Below are 13553 nucleotides of genomic sequence, written 5' to 3'. Positions count from 1 at the left end.
GGACAGTGAGAGCCTTTTACCTCGGATGTTGATAGCTAGCATGAGGAGACATAGCTTTAAATTGAGGGGTGATAGATATAGCACAGATGTCAGAGGTAGTTTCCTTACTCAGAGAGTAGTAGGGATGTGGAACACACTGCCTGCAACAGGCAGCTTTAAGGGCATGTAACTGGCCATTGGTTAGCAAATGGACGAGAATGGAATAGTGTAGGTTAGATGGGCTTTGATTGGTTTCACAGGTTGGTGCAACATTGAGGGCTGAACAGCCTGTACTGCACTGTATGTTCTATAATCACCAGGTAATGTTTTTGATGTTGGAGGATACATTTCAACTAGGACTCCAATGTTTATGCTCTTCTTCAAAGGAGTGCCACCTGAAAAGGGCAGATAGGGCTCAGTTTGACTTCTCATTGACAAGGTGGCACCTCTGATAGTACAGCACTCAGTATTGCACTTTGTGTGAATTTACAACCTTCTGACTCATGGGCAAAAGTGAAACTAACCGCGGCACAGCTCAGGGTGGAACACTGGACAACTGATCTGAGACAGCGTTCAGATTAGAATTAACCTGTTTAGATAGATACTGTACAGGCTTGTCTGAAAGGAGAAAGATGAATGAGAGTTGGACTCCTGGGGGTTTGGGGGAACAGGAAATATCAGAATGCAGGGTGGGGAGAGTGCAATGGGAGGCAAATGGCAGTAGTCTTGCTGGAGTAAGGAGGGTGATGAGGGTTGATCTGTTTGGCAGAGAGTGATTATGGAGGGGAGAGTTGACGCCCTGCTGGGGCATGGAGATGAAGAGTCAGAAGAAGCAGGAGCACAGCCTAGGACAAATGAAAGTGAGATCAGACAAAAGAAAGTGAGAACTAGTACTTTCACAGCCTTCCCACTCAGTTCCTTTTTGTTTTTAATGATGAAACCTCCCAGCCCTTTGTAAGTTAGTGAGTGAGTGGGTGAATGAAAGTGAGTCTGACTCACACCCACTCATCTTCCGTCTCCTCTCAACCCAAAGTCCTATCCAAAAAACAGGAAGGGAAAACACAGACTGAAACACAACCTGTTTCCAACCCTCACTTTCTCTGGATTTCACAAAGACCACCTCAGAATATGGCCCATTAGAAGAGAACCAAGGCTAGTGTTGGTTAAACCCAACTCCTTATCTCTGCCCTATTATCAACCCTTTCACTGGTGATCAGGACTTGGGACCTGTTTTTTTTGTTCCGTTCATTCCATTTGTGAACAAATATATTTTATTAATTAGCTCTGATGCTTGGCATTTTGTAATGACCATTTTATTTAAATATTCAATTAAATTTATCATTTTATTGCTTTAGAAATGTTTCTGTGTGTGCAATTTGCACATTCTTCCCGTGTCTGCATGGGTTTCCTCTGCGTGCTGTGGTTTCCTGCCACAGTCCCAACATGTGCAGGTTAAGTGGATTGGCCATACTAAATTGTAGTGTCCAGGGATGTGTAGGCTAGGCGAATTAGCCATGGGAAATGCTGGATTACAGGGATAGGGTAGGAAGGTGGGTTGAATGGCCTGCTTCCACACTGTATGGATTCTATGAGGAGTACAAATTTAAAGTCTTTTGAATAAAAGGGACAGTGACATAATCACAGAATTGTTATGGTGCAGGAGGCAGCCATTTGGCTTCAGCGGCCGTCACGTAAACTTCAATAAATAGTCAATCTTCTGCCTTTTCCCCAAAACCCTGCACATTGTTTCAATTAGGTTATCATCTAATGCCCTCGAGAATGCCTCAATTACCCTTCCAGATATTGCATTCCAGATCCTAACTACTTGGTCTGTGAAAATCTTGTTTCTCACCTTGCCTTCTGATCCTTTTTTGTTTTATGAGTGGAAACAATGAATCTGTATCTACTCTGTTCAGATCCCTCATGCTCTTGAAAACTCAGTCTTCTCTTCTCCAAGAAAAACAGTCCCAACTTCTCCAAACCATTTCATTGGAGGCAGTTCAGTAAAGATTCACTGGGATGATCCCTGATGGCGGTTTGTCTTATGACCAAAGATGAATCCTACTCACTGGAGTTTAGAAGCATGAGAGGTGACCTCGTTGAAACATTCAGGATTCTTAAGGGGCTTGACAGGGTAAATGCTGAGAGGATGTCCCCCATGATAGGAGTGTCTAGGACCAGAGGGCATAGCCACAGAATAAAGGGGTGCAAATTTAAGACTGAGATGAGGAGGTTGAGAGTCCTCGCCATAGAGAGCAATGGCAAGGGGAAGACTCCTTGATTATATTTAAGAATGATGTAGATAGATTCTTGATTAGTAGGAGAATCAAGGGTTAGAGGTAAAGGGCAGGAAAGTGGCCACAAAGAATGTCCTATCAACCATGATCCTGTTGAATGATGGGGCAGGTTTGAGAGGCCAAAAGGCCCACTCCTGTTCCTATTTCTTAATCTAGCTAATCATCTAGTTATTAGATACTGTCCAAAATCTAGACAATTTTAAAAGGCCTATCCCCTTTATTCAAGCTACAAGAACACATCCCCCTTCCTATCCATGTCATTTGTACCAATGTGGACCACAAGCTCTGACTATTCACATTCACCCAATTAAAATGTGCTATCCTTGATCCCAGGATGAAAAAGGCAATAAAAAGTTTTGGTGTCAACTCAACAGATGCAGAAATGCCTGCCAGTTTCCCTAACAAAAGGATCAACACTGCTCTTCCACTGTTCTTCCTTCCAGCCTGTACAGCTGAGGCACCCATAGTAGCACAATCTTAAGTGGCTCAATTTGAGCTCGTCAAAGGATCCATTGGCCTCAGTAACATCAGAATAAAAAACCTCACCAGTGAGCCTGGGGACTCCTGCATGGCATATCTGTTTCTCATGAACAGCTTTATAAGTCCCTAACTCATGGTGTGACCTCTGTGAAAGTACTATCTATGTAGTTCTCTGACTTACAAATGCACCTCAGTGACTCTAACTGCTGCTCAAGCTTGTACAGCTGGTAATACTTCCTGCACTTGGACACTTCTCATGACCCAGATGGGCCTAAGGTCAGCATTGATACAAAGTTAGTTGATTAACAGGAAGAATTAGTGGTGAATGGGTCTTTATGTGAACTGAATAAGGTGCATTTGAGGATCTCCAGCAACATCCCCTTTAAGCTGTGCAATTGTACAGATGTGCCGATGATTGATACACACGATTGGCATGGTGTGCATTCACTTTCGATTTCTCCAGCCACAGGCTGTACAGTGCACCGAGGTCTGAGCAGCGGCTGGAGAAATTAGAGGAAACATAGATCTCAGGATTTCAGTACAAAAGACTTTCTTGGTATATAAATGACGTAGTCTTGGGCGCAGAAGACACGATTCAAAATTTGCAGATTTCACAAAAGCAGTATTGTAACACCGAAAAGGACAGTGATAAACTTCAGGAGGATCATTTGCTACACTGAGTGGACACATCACAGATGAAATTTAATGCCAAATGTCTTAAGTAATACATCTTGATAGAGTGAATATGCAGGGGCAAAAGAAAGAATATAATTCTAATGGATCTGCAAGACAGAGACTTGTACATTGTACATGTGCAAATTGTTAAAGATTATAATGGAAGTTTAGAAAGCAATTAGAAAGGCATATGACATTCTGGAATTTATAAGCAGATGCATAAGATACAAAAGCAAAGAAATTACAATGAGGCTTTGTAAAGGACTGGTTTCATTTTGATTTGGATATTGAGTCTAATAACAGCACCACACTTTAAGCAAGATAAGCTACAATTAAGCATTTAGAAAGGATGCAGAAGTGGGCGGCACGGTAGCACAGTGGTTAGCACTGCTGCCTCACAGCGCCAGAGACCTCCAGGTGCTCCGGTTTCCTCCCACAGTTCAAAGATGTGCAGGTCAGGTGAATTGGCCATGCTAAATTCGCAGTAGTGTTAGGTAAGGGGTAATACGTAGGGGTATGGGTGGGTTGCGCTTCGGCGGGTCGGTGTGGACTTGTTGGGCCAAAGGGCCTGTTTCCACACTGTAATGTAATGTAATCTAATCTAATCTAAAACTTTCAGAAGAATGATTCCAGTAATGTGTCACTTCACTTCCATGCAAATATTGCAAGCTGGAGCTGTTCTTACAGAAGATTAAGAAGTGACTTAATAGAGGTGTTCAGAAAGCCTTATTAATAACTGGCTGGATCCAGAATGTACTACTGGAGTGTGCACAGTGAAGACAAATTCAATTGAGGCTTTCAAAAGGGAATTGGGTAAGCATCTGAAGAGAATGGCTATAAGGAAAGTCCACACTTGCAGAGTGGACTGAATGGCTTCCTTCTACGCTGAGACTACTTTATGATTTTATGGCAGTTGTTGTGAAGGAGACGGACAAAGAAAAGAAGGCAGTTAATGATGCCAGCAAATACTACGTACTTGTAAAGCAACTTTAATATAGTTAAATGCCCAAGAACCCCCAGGGTTAGATCTCACATTTGTCCATCAGAGTAAAAAGGCTGATGATGAGTCGGCTGCCTGACTTACTCTTACTGGCTTAAACTGAAATAAAAATCAGGAGAGATGCAAAACATGCTGCTGACTCATTTTCTCTTTTTTTGCACTATCACAAGTATGTCAAGATTTATCCAGAGATGCAAGGAGAATAGTTACTGAGCTAATGAGGAAAATATTAAGCAACACAGTTAAAACTGAGTCAAAGGTAACGGTTAAATGGAAGTACGCCACAGAAAGATTTGGATAGGTTTAAATGTATAATTTAGACTGGGATCCAGGGACTAATAATTCAGCTGTCAATGGTGAAGGAAATGGAAGTATTAAACAAGATAATAAAAATAAAAGTTTCATGTAGGTTCAATCTTGTTCTATTATTCCCTGGTGAAAGGAAATTCAGTGAAGCCGCTCTCTATTGCCTTCTTCTCAGTCAGCCTGTCTCACATTCACTCGTGCCCGTTATTTCTACGCCTACCCTGTATCCTCATTCACTCAGTAATGCCCTTACTTCTTAATTAGATGTCTCATGCATTTATTCCTTCTTCCATGATCCTCCCCTCCATCTGGATTTTTAGATCTGGCCTGCAAGTGAGTGAAAGGAGGACCCTGAGACAGTCAGCACCAGTTAATGAGCTTTCCTGTCCTGATTGTACACCTCAGAGTGGAGCAACCAGATTCTGAGACAAATCAAAATGAAACACAACAGGAAAATGCTAACTGCTTGATTGGTAAATATGTTGCTTGTTTATTATCAAAACTCCTAGTTTATTTGCGACTGTGATAATTTATCATTTACTGTAAGGTTTACTAACAGTATAAAAGACATGCATTTATTGTGTGTTAAAACTGGGATGTGTGTTTATTATAAATTAAGAATCAAATAATACAGTCAATTATTTAGTTTTTTTAAACACTTAATTAACCTATTAAGTTGACTGATTGGTGAGTATTACTCCTTAAGGACTGATACTAAATGCCTGGAAGTTTGAAAATTTATTTTAAAAATTAACTATAAAAACAAGAAACATAGGAAGTAGGAACAGGAGATAGTCCATTTGGCCTTTTAAGCATGCTCACCATTCTGTAAGAGCCTGGCTAATCTGGTTGAGGTCTTAACTCCACTTTCCTGGCTGCACCCCATAACTTATGACTATTAAAATCTAACTATCTCAGCGTTGAACAAGTTAAAAATCAGTCTGCACAACCTTCTGTGAAAGAGAATTCTACACTCTAATTACCCTTTTAGAGAAAAAAATAACTTCCTCATAATTGTCCAAAAGGGAGGCATCTGATTCTTAAAGTACATCCTCCAGTTTTAGTTTGGTTGACCAAAAGAGACATCTGTCTATAGTCGCCCGAAGACCTTGTAAATTTCAACAAGATCAGGTCTCATTCTCCTGAACGCCAGTGGACATAGGACTAACCGATATAACCTTCCTTCCTAAGATAAAGTCCTTCATCCCAGAGATGAGTCAAGTGACCTTTCTCTGAATTGCTTATAAAGCAATGTCTCCTCCCACCCCCAGCCCAAGTAAGAGCAACAAAATCATACAGTACTCCATTGCCTCATCATTGGCATCATCAACATTATTTAGAAGTAGCCAGTTTTAGTAGCTGTAACAAAGTTACAACTTAATAACTAACAGAATAAAAAGACACTGATGCTCGAACCTAGAGAACATACAAATTGGTTATGTGGATTGTGAAGGGAATGCTACAGCAGCTCGAGCTCTGGGATTTTGGAAGATGAGCAGCAGCTGGCATCACTGTTATACAGGGTAAAAACAAGGACTGCAGATGCTGAGTCTAGATTAGAGTGGTGCTGGAAAAGCACAGCAGGTCAGGCAGCATCCGAGGAGCAGGAAAATCGAGTTTCGAAAAGCCCTTCATCACAGCTGACCCTGCTATACATTTGAGAGGCCAAGAGCTTTGTGAATAGCACATTTATAGCTGCAGTACAGCTTTTTACAATTAAGAGCATGCAGGGAAAAGGAGAATGTGTGACTACCAGCAGTCAAAAAGAAATAGGCTATTAAAATAAAAAAAGAAATAGGTAGGTAGTGCAGGAGTTTCCTGAATGCATCTTACTCTCCGATTAGTATTTAGTTCTGAATACTGCTGAGTGAGATGATTAATCTGGGGAGTGTAGCCAGTGCCTGGGTTCATGGCATCACAGATGCCCAATTGTATAGAGGTTCAAAAGAAGGCTGGAAGTGACACAGTGGTAGATGATTCAACAGTCAAAGGAACAGTCAAGTGTTTCTGTGGCTACAGATGTGAAACTAGGTGCTGCATTGCCTCCTTTGGTGCAAGGTTAAAGGATGTCATCAATCCGCTGCACACTGGGTTTTGTCCATTCACAAGAAAATAACAACTCATTATAATCAAACTGTTTTTAACCAATAACAAGAAAATTACATGCATTTCTGAGTTATAATTCCATAACTTAAACTGTATCTATTTTAAATTTCTAAACGCACAAACTGGCAGAGAAAGAGAAGGCAAGACATATATATTATGAGTGGGGAAGGAAAAATCTTCTGAGTAGCACGGTTAAGGCTCCAGCCCACATTATAGATGTTGATCGGTTGTTTTCTTTTGGCTTTCTTTCAACTTCTTCTGATTCACTAATGTTGCCAGGTCACAGATACAGCAATTCTCAGTCTTGTATTAATTGGCTAAAGATTAGTTTCTTCAGTGCCTCTGAGGTGGTTTTCCCCTTTTCCCTTTCAATAGGGGATATGCATAGAGAACAACTTACAGAGAAAGATGAGCAAGGGTAGCCAGCTACAAGAGCTCGACAGGGAGAGCAAGCGAGAGACAGACAGAGAGATAGCGAGACCAACTGAGAGAGAGAAAAAGACAGAGAGAGAGAGAGAGAGAGAGAGAGAGAAAGACACAAGAGGGATGCTTTCTCTCCACAGGTTTCTTGTATTGTCCACACACAGGGATGTAGCCACTTTCCTAGTAACCAAGTGATTGTTACTACACTGAGCTCACAACAACTGGTCTCAATTGAAAGCCAATCAAATGCCTGGTGCTGGGCAGGATTGCCATGAACACACAGATGGGACAATTTTCCCATACTGCTTGAATTAGGCAACATTGTAGATACAACTCATGTTGTGTTCCAATCATTTATTTTAAAAACTGTAAACATCATCTTAGAGTTTCCTCAGTTTAAAGCACCATCTTATCCAATTTTCAGTCCACAGTCCAAAAAATATTAAAACTGGTCTTTGTACCTGTTTGATACATTTGAATACTAACTTGACTAATAATATTTAAAAGTCCCTGTGGCAGCTTGAAATGAGCCAGGCACTTACAACATTCAGGGCTACAACAACGTTGGCAATGACAGGGAGTACCACCCTAGCATTGTGGAGCAAGCAAAGATGATTTTCCATCAAAATATTGAAGTGTATTGCCATCTAAATTAGTTTCACTCAGGCAGCATTCTTGTCATGGAATGCATCTTGTAATATAACAGGTCACTGTCATTGTATGGAAGCACTCAGTGTTATACGATGCATGAAAAGTAATTGAAATTTTTTGCTTGTGATAATACTTAATTTAAACTGTTGCTGAATGTAATTTTACAAGTCTTTGGTAAGAAAGTATATTTTTGAAAATAGTCTAGATGTAGTTCCACAAGCACTAGAATTATGACCCTTACTTGCAACATTTATTTATCTCCCAAAATAAAGAGAAGTAATCACATTACATTACTAAAATAATAATTGCAAACAGCAGAAAATTTTGCAACCAAAGTTCATGACAAATCTTTGAAAAGAATTATCTCGCGAAGATTAACAGTGAAAATCCCAAAACATATTTCACACTCACTTACATGCTCATAAAACACAAAAAGATCTGGAACGCCTAAGTTTCGGCCATGGTCAAGCAGGCTTGAAACAAGAGTTTGGTCAGAGATTCAGACATTCAGAGATAAGTCACTTCACCTTTTTCTCTCCCAATGGGATTCTGTTGGGTTAGTTTCCCACAATGACACCAAGTGCCTTAGGGAGAAAAGAAAATCAATCTTCTAGTAGAGTCCTCAAGCTAACAGTAGGATCCTTATTTGCAGGTGTAAAATACCTAAAGCTTGCTTGCAGGGAGGGTAACATACTTTTTCTTTGGACTTACTATATGCAATTCCTTGCCACTATTTTGGAAAGTTAGGAGGCCGTGTAGTACTTAGAAGAAATTGCATAGTCGACTTTCTAGGTAATCGGTCCAGCTTTAAATCCTGTTGTGAATCTGCTTGTTTACATGTAAGGAAGGATAAACTAAATGCAGCTAATTACAAGTAAACCAAAGCAATCCAGAAAGCTAAAATACTTGCTCTTTCCTACTGTCATACATACTGCAAAAACCCAGAAAACAAGGTTCTAAATATCAATATAATCTCAACTTTAAATTGATGCCATGTGCCACAACATTCAACAGTTTTGATGAGCAAAAACATAATACTACTTTAGTAACTCAGTCTGAAAGATCAATGTATTAAGTAAGTGCTATGCCTAATCATTGGTTTTCTCAACCACTCAGCATTAGCTAAACCTGCTGGGTTTTTTTCCAGCTCCACACTTTATCAACTCTGACTTTCCACATCTGCAGTCCTCACTGTTTCCAACCTAATGATATGCTTCACTCATTTTCCTAAGTAGGAATTTTACATAATCCACAGCATATTTTCAACAACTATGTCAAAAATGTCTTTGCTTTTTTATCAAAACGTACACCAAATTTTCTGAGACTTCCTGTAACAAAGCACGGATGCAAATTTATAAGATCATGCACAATGTATACAATATTCTTTATTCAGTATCTAGTCACATCATTAATGATTTAGTAGAGCTTGGACTTCATGAATAATGAAAACTTCTTTTAAAGAGCTCAAAAGTATCCCACACCTCACCAGTGCCATCAGTAACTTGCATTTATTAAAGTTCACTCCTCCAAAACTTGCAGACACCGTAGCAACCATTCTTTCCAGTCTTTGAATGCATCCATGGGTTTATGAGATACCAGCACAGTTCCAACCAAAAACTCAGGATCAGAATCGTCCTCAATCCATCTCAGCATAGCCTGAAAGATAAAAAAGCAGAGATTAAGACATGCATTTTTGAATAGTTTGATCAAAATTAGTCACTAAACATCAGACAGGGAACAATGGTGGTACACTGGTAAAATCACAGGATCAGTATTGCGGAGGCCCAAACTAATGATCTTAGGATATTGGTTCAAAATTGCACCGTGACAACTGGTGAAATTTAAATTCAATTAATCAATCTGGAAATTAATCTGAGACAATTATTGATTTCCATAAAAACTCAACTGGTTCACTCATGTCCATTAGGAAAGGAAACGTGATATCCCTACCTGGTCTGACTTGCATATTATTTCATATTCATAGCCATGAATCTTAACTCTGAGCTGGCCTTGCAAGCCACTCAGCTGGACAACAAATACTGTCCTTAAGTGATGTCATGTGCCATAAAAGAATAAAGAGAAAATAAATTATTTTTCATCAATTGATACAAACCAATGTGGCTCATTCTAATATCCGTTATTCTCATCAGAAAGTATAATTCTGAAACTACAAGCACCATCAGTATTTCTTTTCGAAGCATTTTCTCAAGACATAGTTCCTATCAAGGATATGCTGAACTGGAAGCTCTGAATCATTCCTCAAGGTCAGCAATGTGATATATGAGTTATGTAGGTCATTTATTGAGTTCTAAGGAAATCATTGGTCTAGCATGCACTTAAAAATGTTGCCATAATAATGAAGATACGGCGCTCTTATAATTCCGTGTTCTCATTAGCCATCTCAGCTATGTCTGTTGACTTCAACTTGTGACTAAACGAATTAATTTTTACGTTGAACCTTGTGACCATGGTTCATTAATTGAATTCACAGTTTCATTGTGGGATTTGAATCTATGCCAAAATATTAGCTTGGATCTGGACTTCTAATTCAATGCTCTGATCACGAACCACCATTTCTTAATAAGCTTTGAATTGCTTTCTTCACAACAGTGGCTTTGGGACAGCAACATTGTGTTTTAAAGTGATGCCTCACAACTACCTTCTGAAGGCTGATTAATGATGAGCAATAAATGACAACTTTACCATTCCATGAATGAATAAACAAATATAAAAATCTTTCAATCTGGCTGCTCTAACAATGCTACTTTTTTTTATATGATTGACAAATGGCTGAAGAAAAAGGTCTGAAGTGATCTTTAATTTGGTTCCAAATTCAAGGAATGCATTTTTGAAGAGACAAAGGAACAGTTAATGTGATCTAGAAGCTGTGGTTCAGGGAACACTGCATTAAGTGCTGTGAGTGTATACACACACACACACAAAACAAAAAGGTGAGTGGAGAACCAATTCCTGAGCTCCTTCCAATAAACTCAGGACTTGGATCTCAGGGTGGGTGTACAAAGGAAGTTTGATCAGACAATAACAGCCACTTTATAAAGCAATTGGAAAATGTGCCAACCAATCAAATTTATACATGGAGACACACACTTCTCACTTTTGTGGAGTGCTGCATGCCCTCTTTTGGGATATCTAATTCAGCATGGTGAATCGCACAACAACTTCAGAGCATTGTCGTCCAGCCACAAATTGATAACCTTGATTGTGTCCAACATAAAAGTCTTTTTTTTCCCTGCAGCTCTTATTTCAAAAGAAAAACTGGAGAATTATTTCAGTTTTTGAGCAGCATAACATTAAATAACTCTTTCCTACACAACCAAGTTGTTTCAAATATCAATACAAATCTGGTTGTAAATTTGTTCATGGAGCTGGTAGGACCAAGACACATAAATAGAAAGTGGGACAGAACACCAGCACTTCACCGGAGGCTCACTGATGATGTGACCTAGCATGGTGATGAAATGTCTGAAAACAAACCTGCCAGCTCAGCGAACAAACTGAACCTCAATCTGAGCTACAAATCTTCTCAAAAATCAATACAAATTTGTCGGTAATGTTGAAACATTTCGAGGTGGCTTCATCCCCACAGTTTTGTGGATGTTTTTACCCTCTGCAATACAGTCATAGAGTTGTACAGCATGGAAACAGACCCTTTGATCCAACTCATCCATGCCAACCAGATATCCTGAATTAGCATAGTCCCATTTGCCAGTATTTGGCCCATTGCCCTCCAACCCTTTTCTATTCATGTACCCATCCAGATACTTTTTCATCTTTTAATTGTACCAGCCTCCACCACTTCTTCTGGCAGCTCATTCCACACACACAGCAGCCTCTGCGTGAAAGATTTTCCCCTTAGGTACCTTCTAAATCTTTCCCCTCTCACCATAAACCCTCTGGTTTTGGACTCCCGTACCCTGGAAAAAAAACTTGGCTGTTCACCCTATCCATGCCCCTCATGATTTTATAAATCTCTATAAAGTCAGCCCTCAGCTTCCGACACTCCAAGGAAGAAAGCCCCAAAAAAGCCCGTAATCAGTCTCTCCCTATTGCTCAAACCCTCCACACCAAGCAACATCCTTGTAAGTCCATTTGACTGAATACCACATTACCTTTTCAATTTGATCTATGTAAGGTAATTATAGATTATAATTTTATTATTATTTAGAGTTATAGAGATGTACAGCATGGAAACAGACCCTTCTGTCCAACTAGTCCATGCCCAGCAAATATCCCAACCCAATCTAGTCCCACCTGCCAGCACCCGGCCCATATCCCTCAAAACCCTTCCTATTCATATGCCCATCCAGATGTCTTTTAAATGTTGCTATTATACTAACCTTCACCACTTCCTCTGGTAGCTCATTCCATACACATACCACTTTCTACGTGAAAAAGTTGCCCCTTAGGTCTCTTTTATATCTTTCCCCTCTCACCCTAAATCTATGCCCTCTAGTTCTGGACTCCCCGACCCGAGGGAAAAGACTTTGTCTATTTATCCTATCCATGTCCCATATGATTTTATAAACTTCTATAAGGTCAGCCCTCAGCCTCCGACACTCCAGGAAAAACAGCCCTAGCCTATTCAAACTCTCCGTATAGCCCAAATCCTCCAACCCTGGCAAAATCCTTGTAAATCTTTTCTGAACCCTTTCAAGTTTCACAACGTCTTTCCGATAGGAAGGAGACCAGAATTGCACGCAATATTCCAAAAGTGGCCTAACCAATGTCCTGTACAGCCACAACATGACCTCACAAATCCTGTACTCAATACTCTGACTAATAAAGGAAAGCATACCAAACACCTTCACTATCCTATCTACCTGCAACTCCACTTTCAAGGAGCTATGTACCTGCACTCCAAGAAATTAAACTCCATCTGCCACTTCTCAGCCCATTGGTCCATTTGATCAAGATCCTGTTGCAATCTGAGGTAACCTTCTTCGCTGTCCACTACACCTCCAATTTTGGTGTCATCTGCAAACTTGGAGTTTAGAAGATTAAGGGGAGATCTAATAGAAACTTACAAGATAATACATGGCTTGGAGAGGGTGGATGCTAGGAAATTGTTTCCGTTAGGCGAGGAGACCAGGACCCGTGGACACAGCCTTAGAATTAGAGGGGGTAAATTCAGAACAGAAATGCGGAGACATTTCTTCAGCCAGAGAGTGGTGGGCCTATGGAATTCATTGCCACAGAGTGCAGTGGAGGCTGGGACGCTAAATGTCTTCAAGGCAGAAATTGATAAATTCTTGATGTCACAAGGAATTAAGTAGTACGGGGAGAATGCGGGTAAGTGGAGTTGAAATGCCCATCAGCCATGATTGAATGGCGGAGTGGACTCGATGGGCCGAATGGCCTTACTTCTGCTCCTATGTCTTATGGTCTTATGAACTTACTAACTGTACCTGTTATGCTCACATCCAAATCATTTATATAAATGATGAAAAGTAGTGGACCCCACATCGATCCTTGTGGCCTGCAGTCTGAAAAACAACCATCCACCACCACCACCCTCTGTCTTCTGCCTTTGAGCCAGTTCTGTATCCAAATGGCTAGTTCTCCCTGTATTCCATGACATCTAACCTTGCTAACCAGTCTCCCATGCTCGTTGAACG

At 40.2% G+C, this 13553-nt stretch overlaps 1 protein-coding gene across 2 annotated transcripts in view; it reads right to left on the bottom strand.

Annotated features, from left to right (window-relative positions):
- The window catches only part of LOC122562188 (archaemetzincin-2), a 111064-nt gene that overhangs the window by 69300 nt on the left and 28211 nt on the right, over window positions 1-13553 (bottom strand). Inside the window, exon 7 of one of the 2 annotated variants that reach the window (XM_043714841.1) lies at window positions 9404-9573. In XM_043714841.1, the coding sequence (XP_043570776.1) occupies window positions 9436-9573 (138 nt within the window). In that variant the 3' untranslated portion in view covers window positions 9404-9435. Of the gene's footprint in view, window positions 1-8148; window positions 9574-13553 lie in introns of those variants that run through there. The other variant, XM_043714840.1, reaches the window with a different exon arrangement.

Source organism: Chiloscyllium plagiosum, chromosome 24, assembly GCF_004010195.1.
Source record: "Chiloscyllium plagiosum isolate BGI_BamShark_2017 chromosome 24, ASM401019v2, whole genome shotgun sequence".
Lineage (NCBI taxonomy): Eukaryota > Metazoa > Chordata > Chondrichthyes > Orectolobiformes > Hemiscylliidae > Chiloscyllium > Chiloscyllium plagiosum.
The sequence above is the reverse complement of the archived record's forward strand: the minus strand, read 5'-3'. Positions and strand labels throughout refer to the sequence as shown.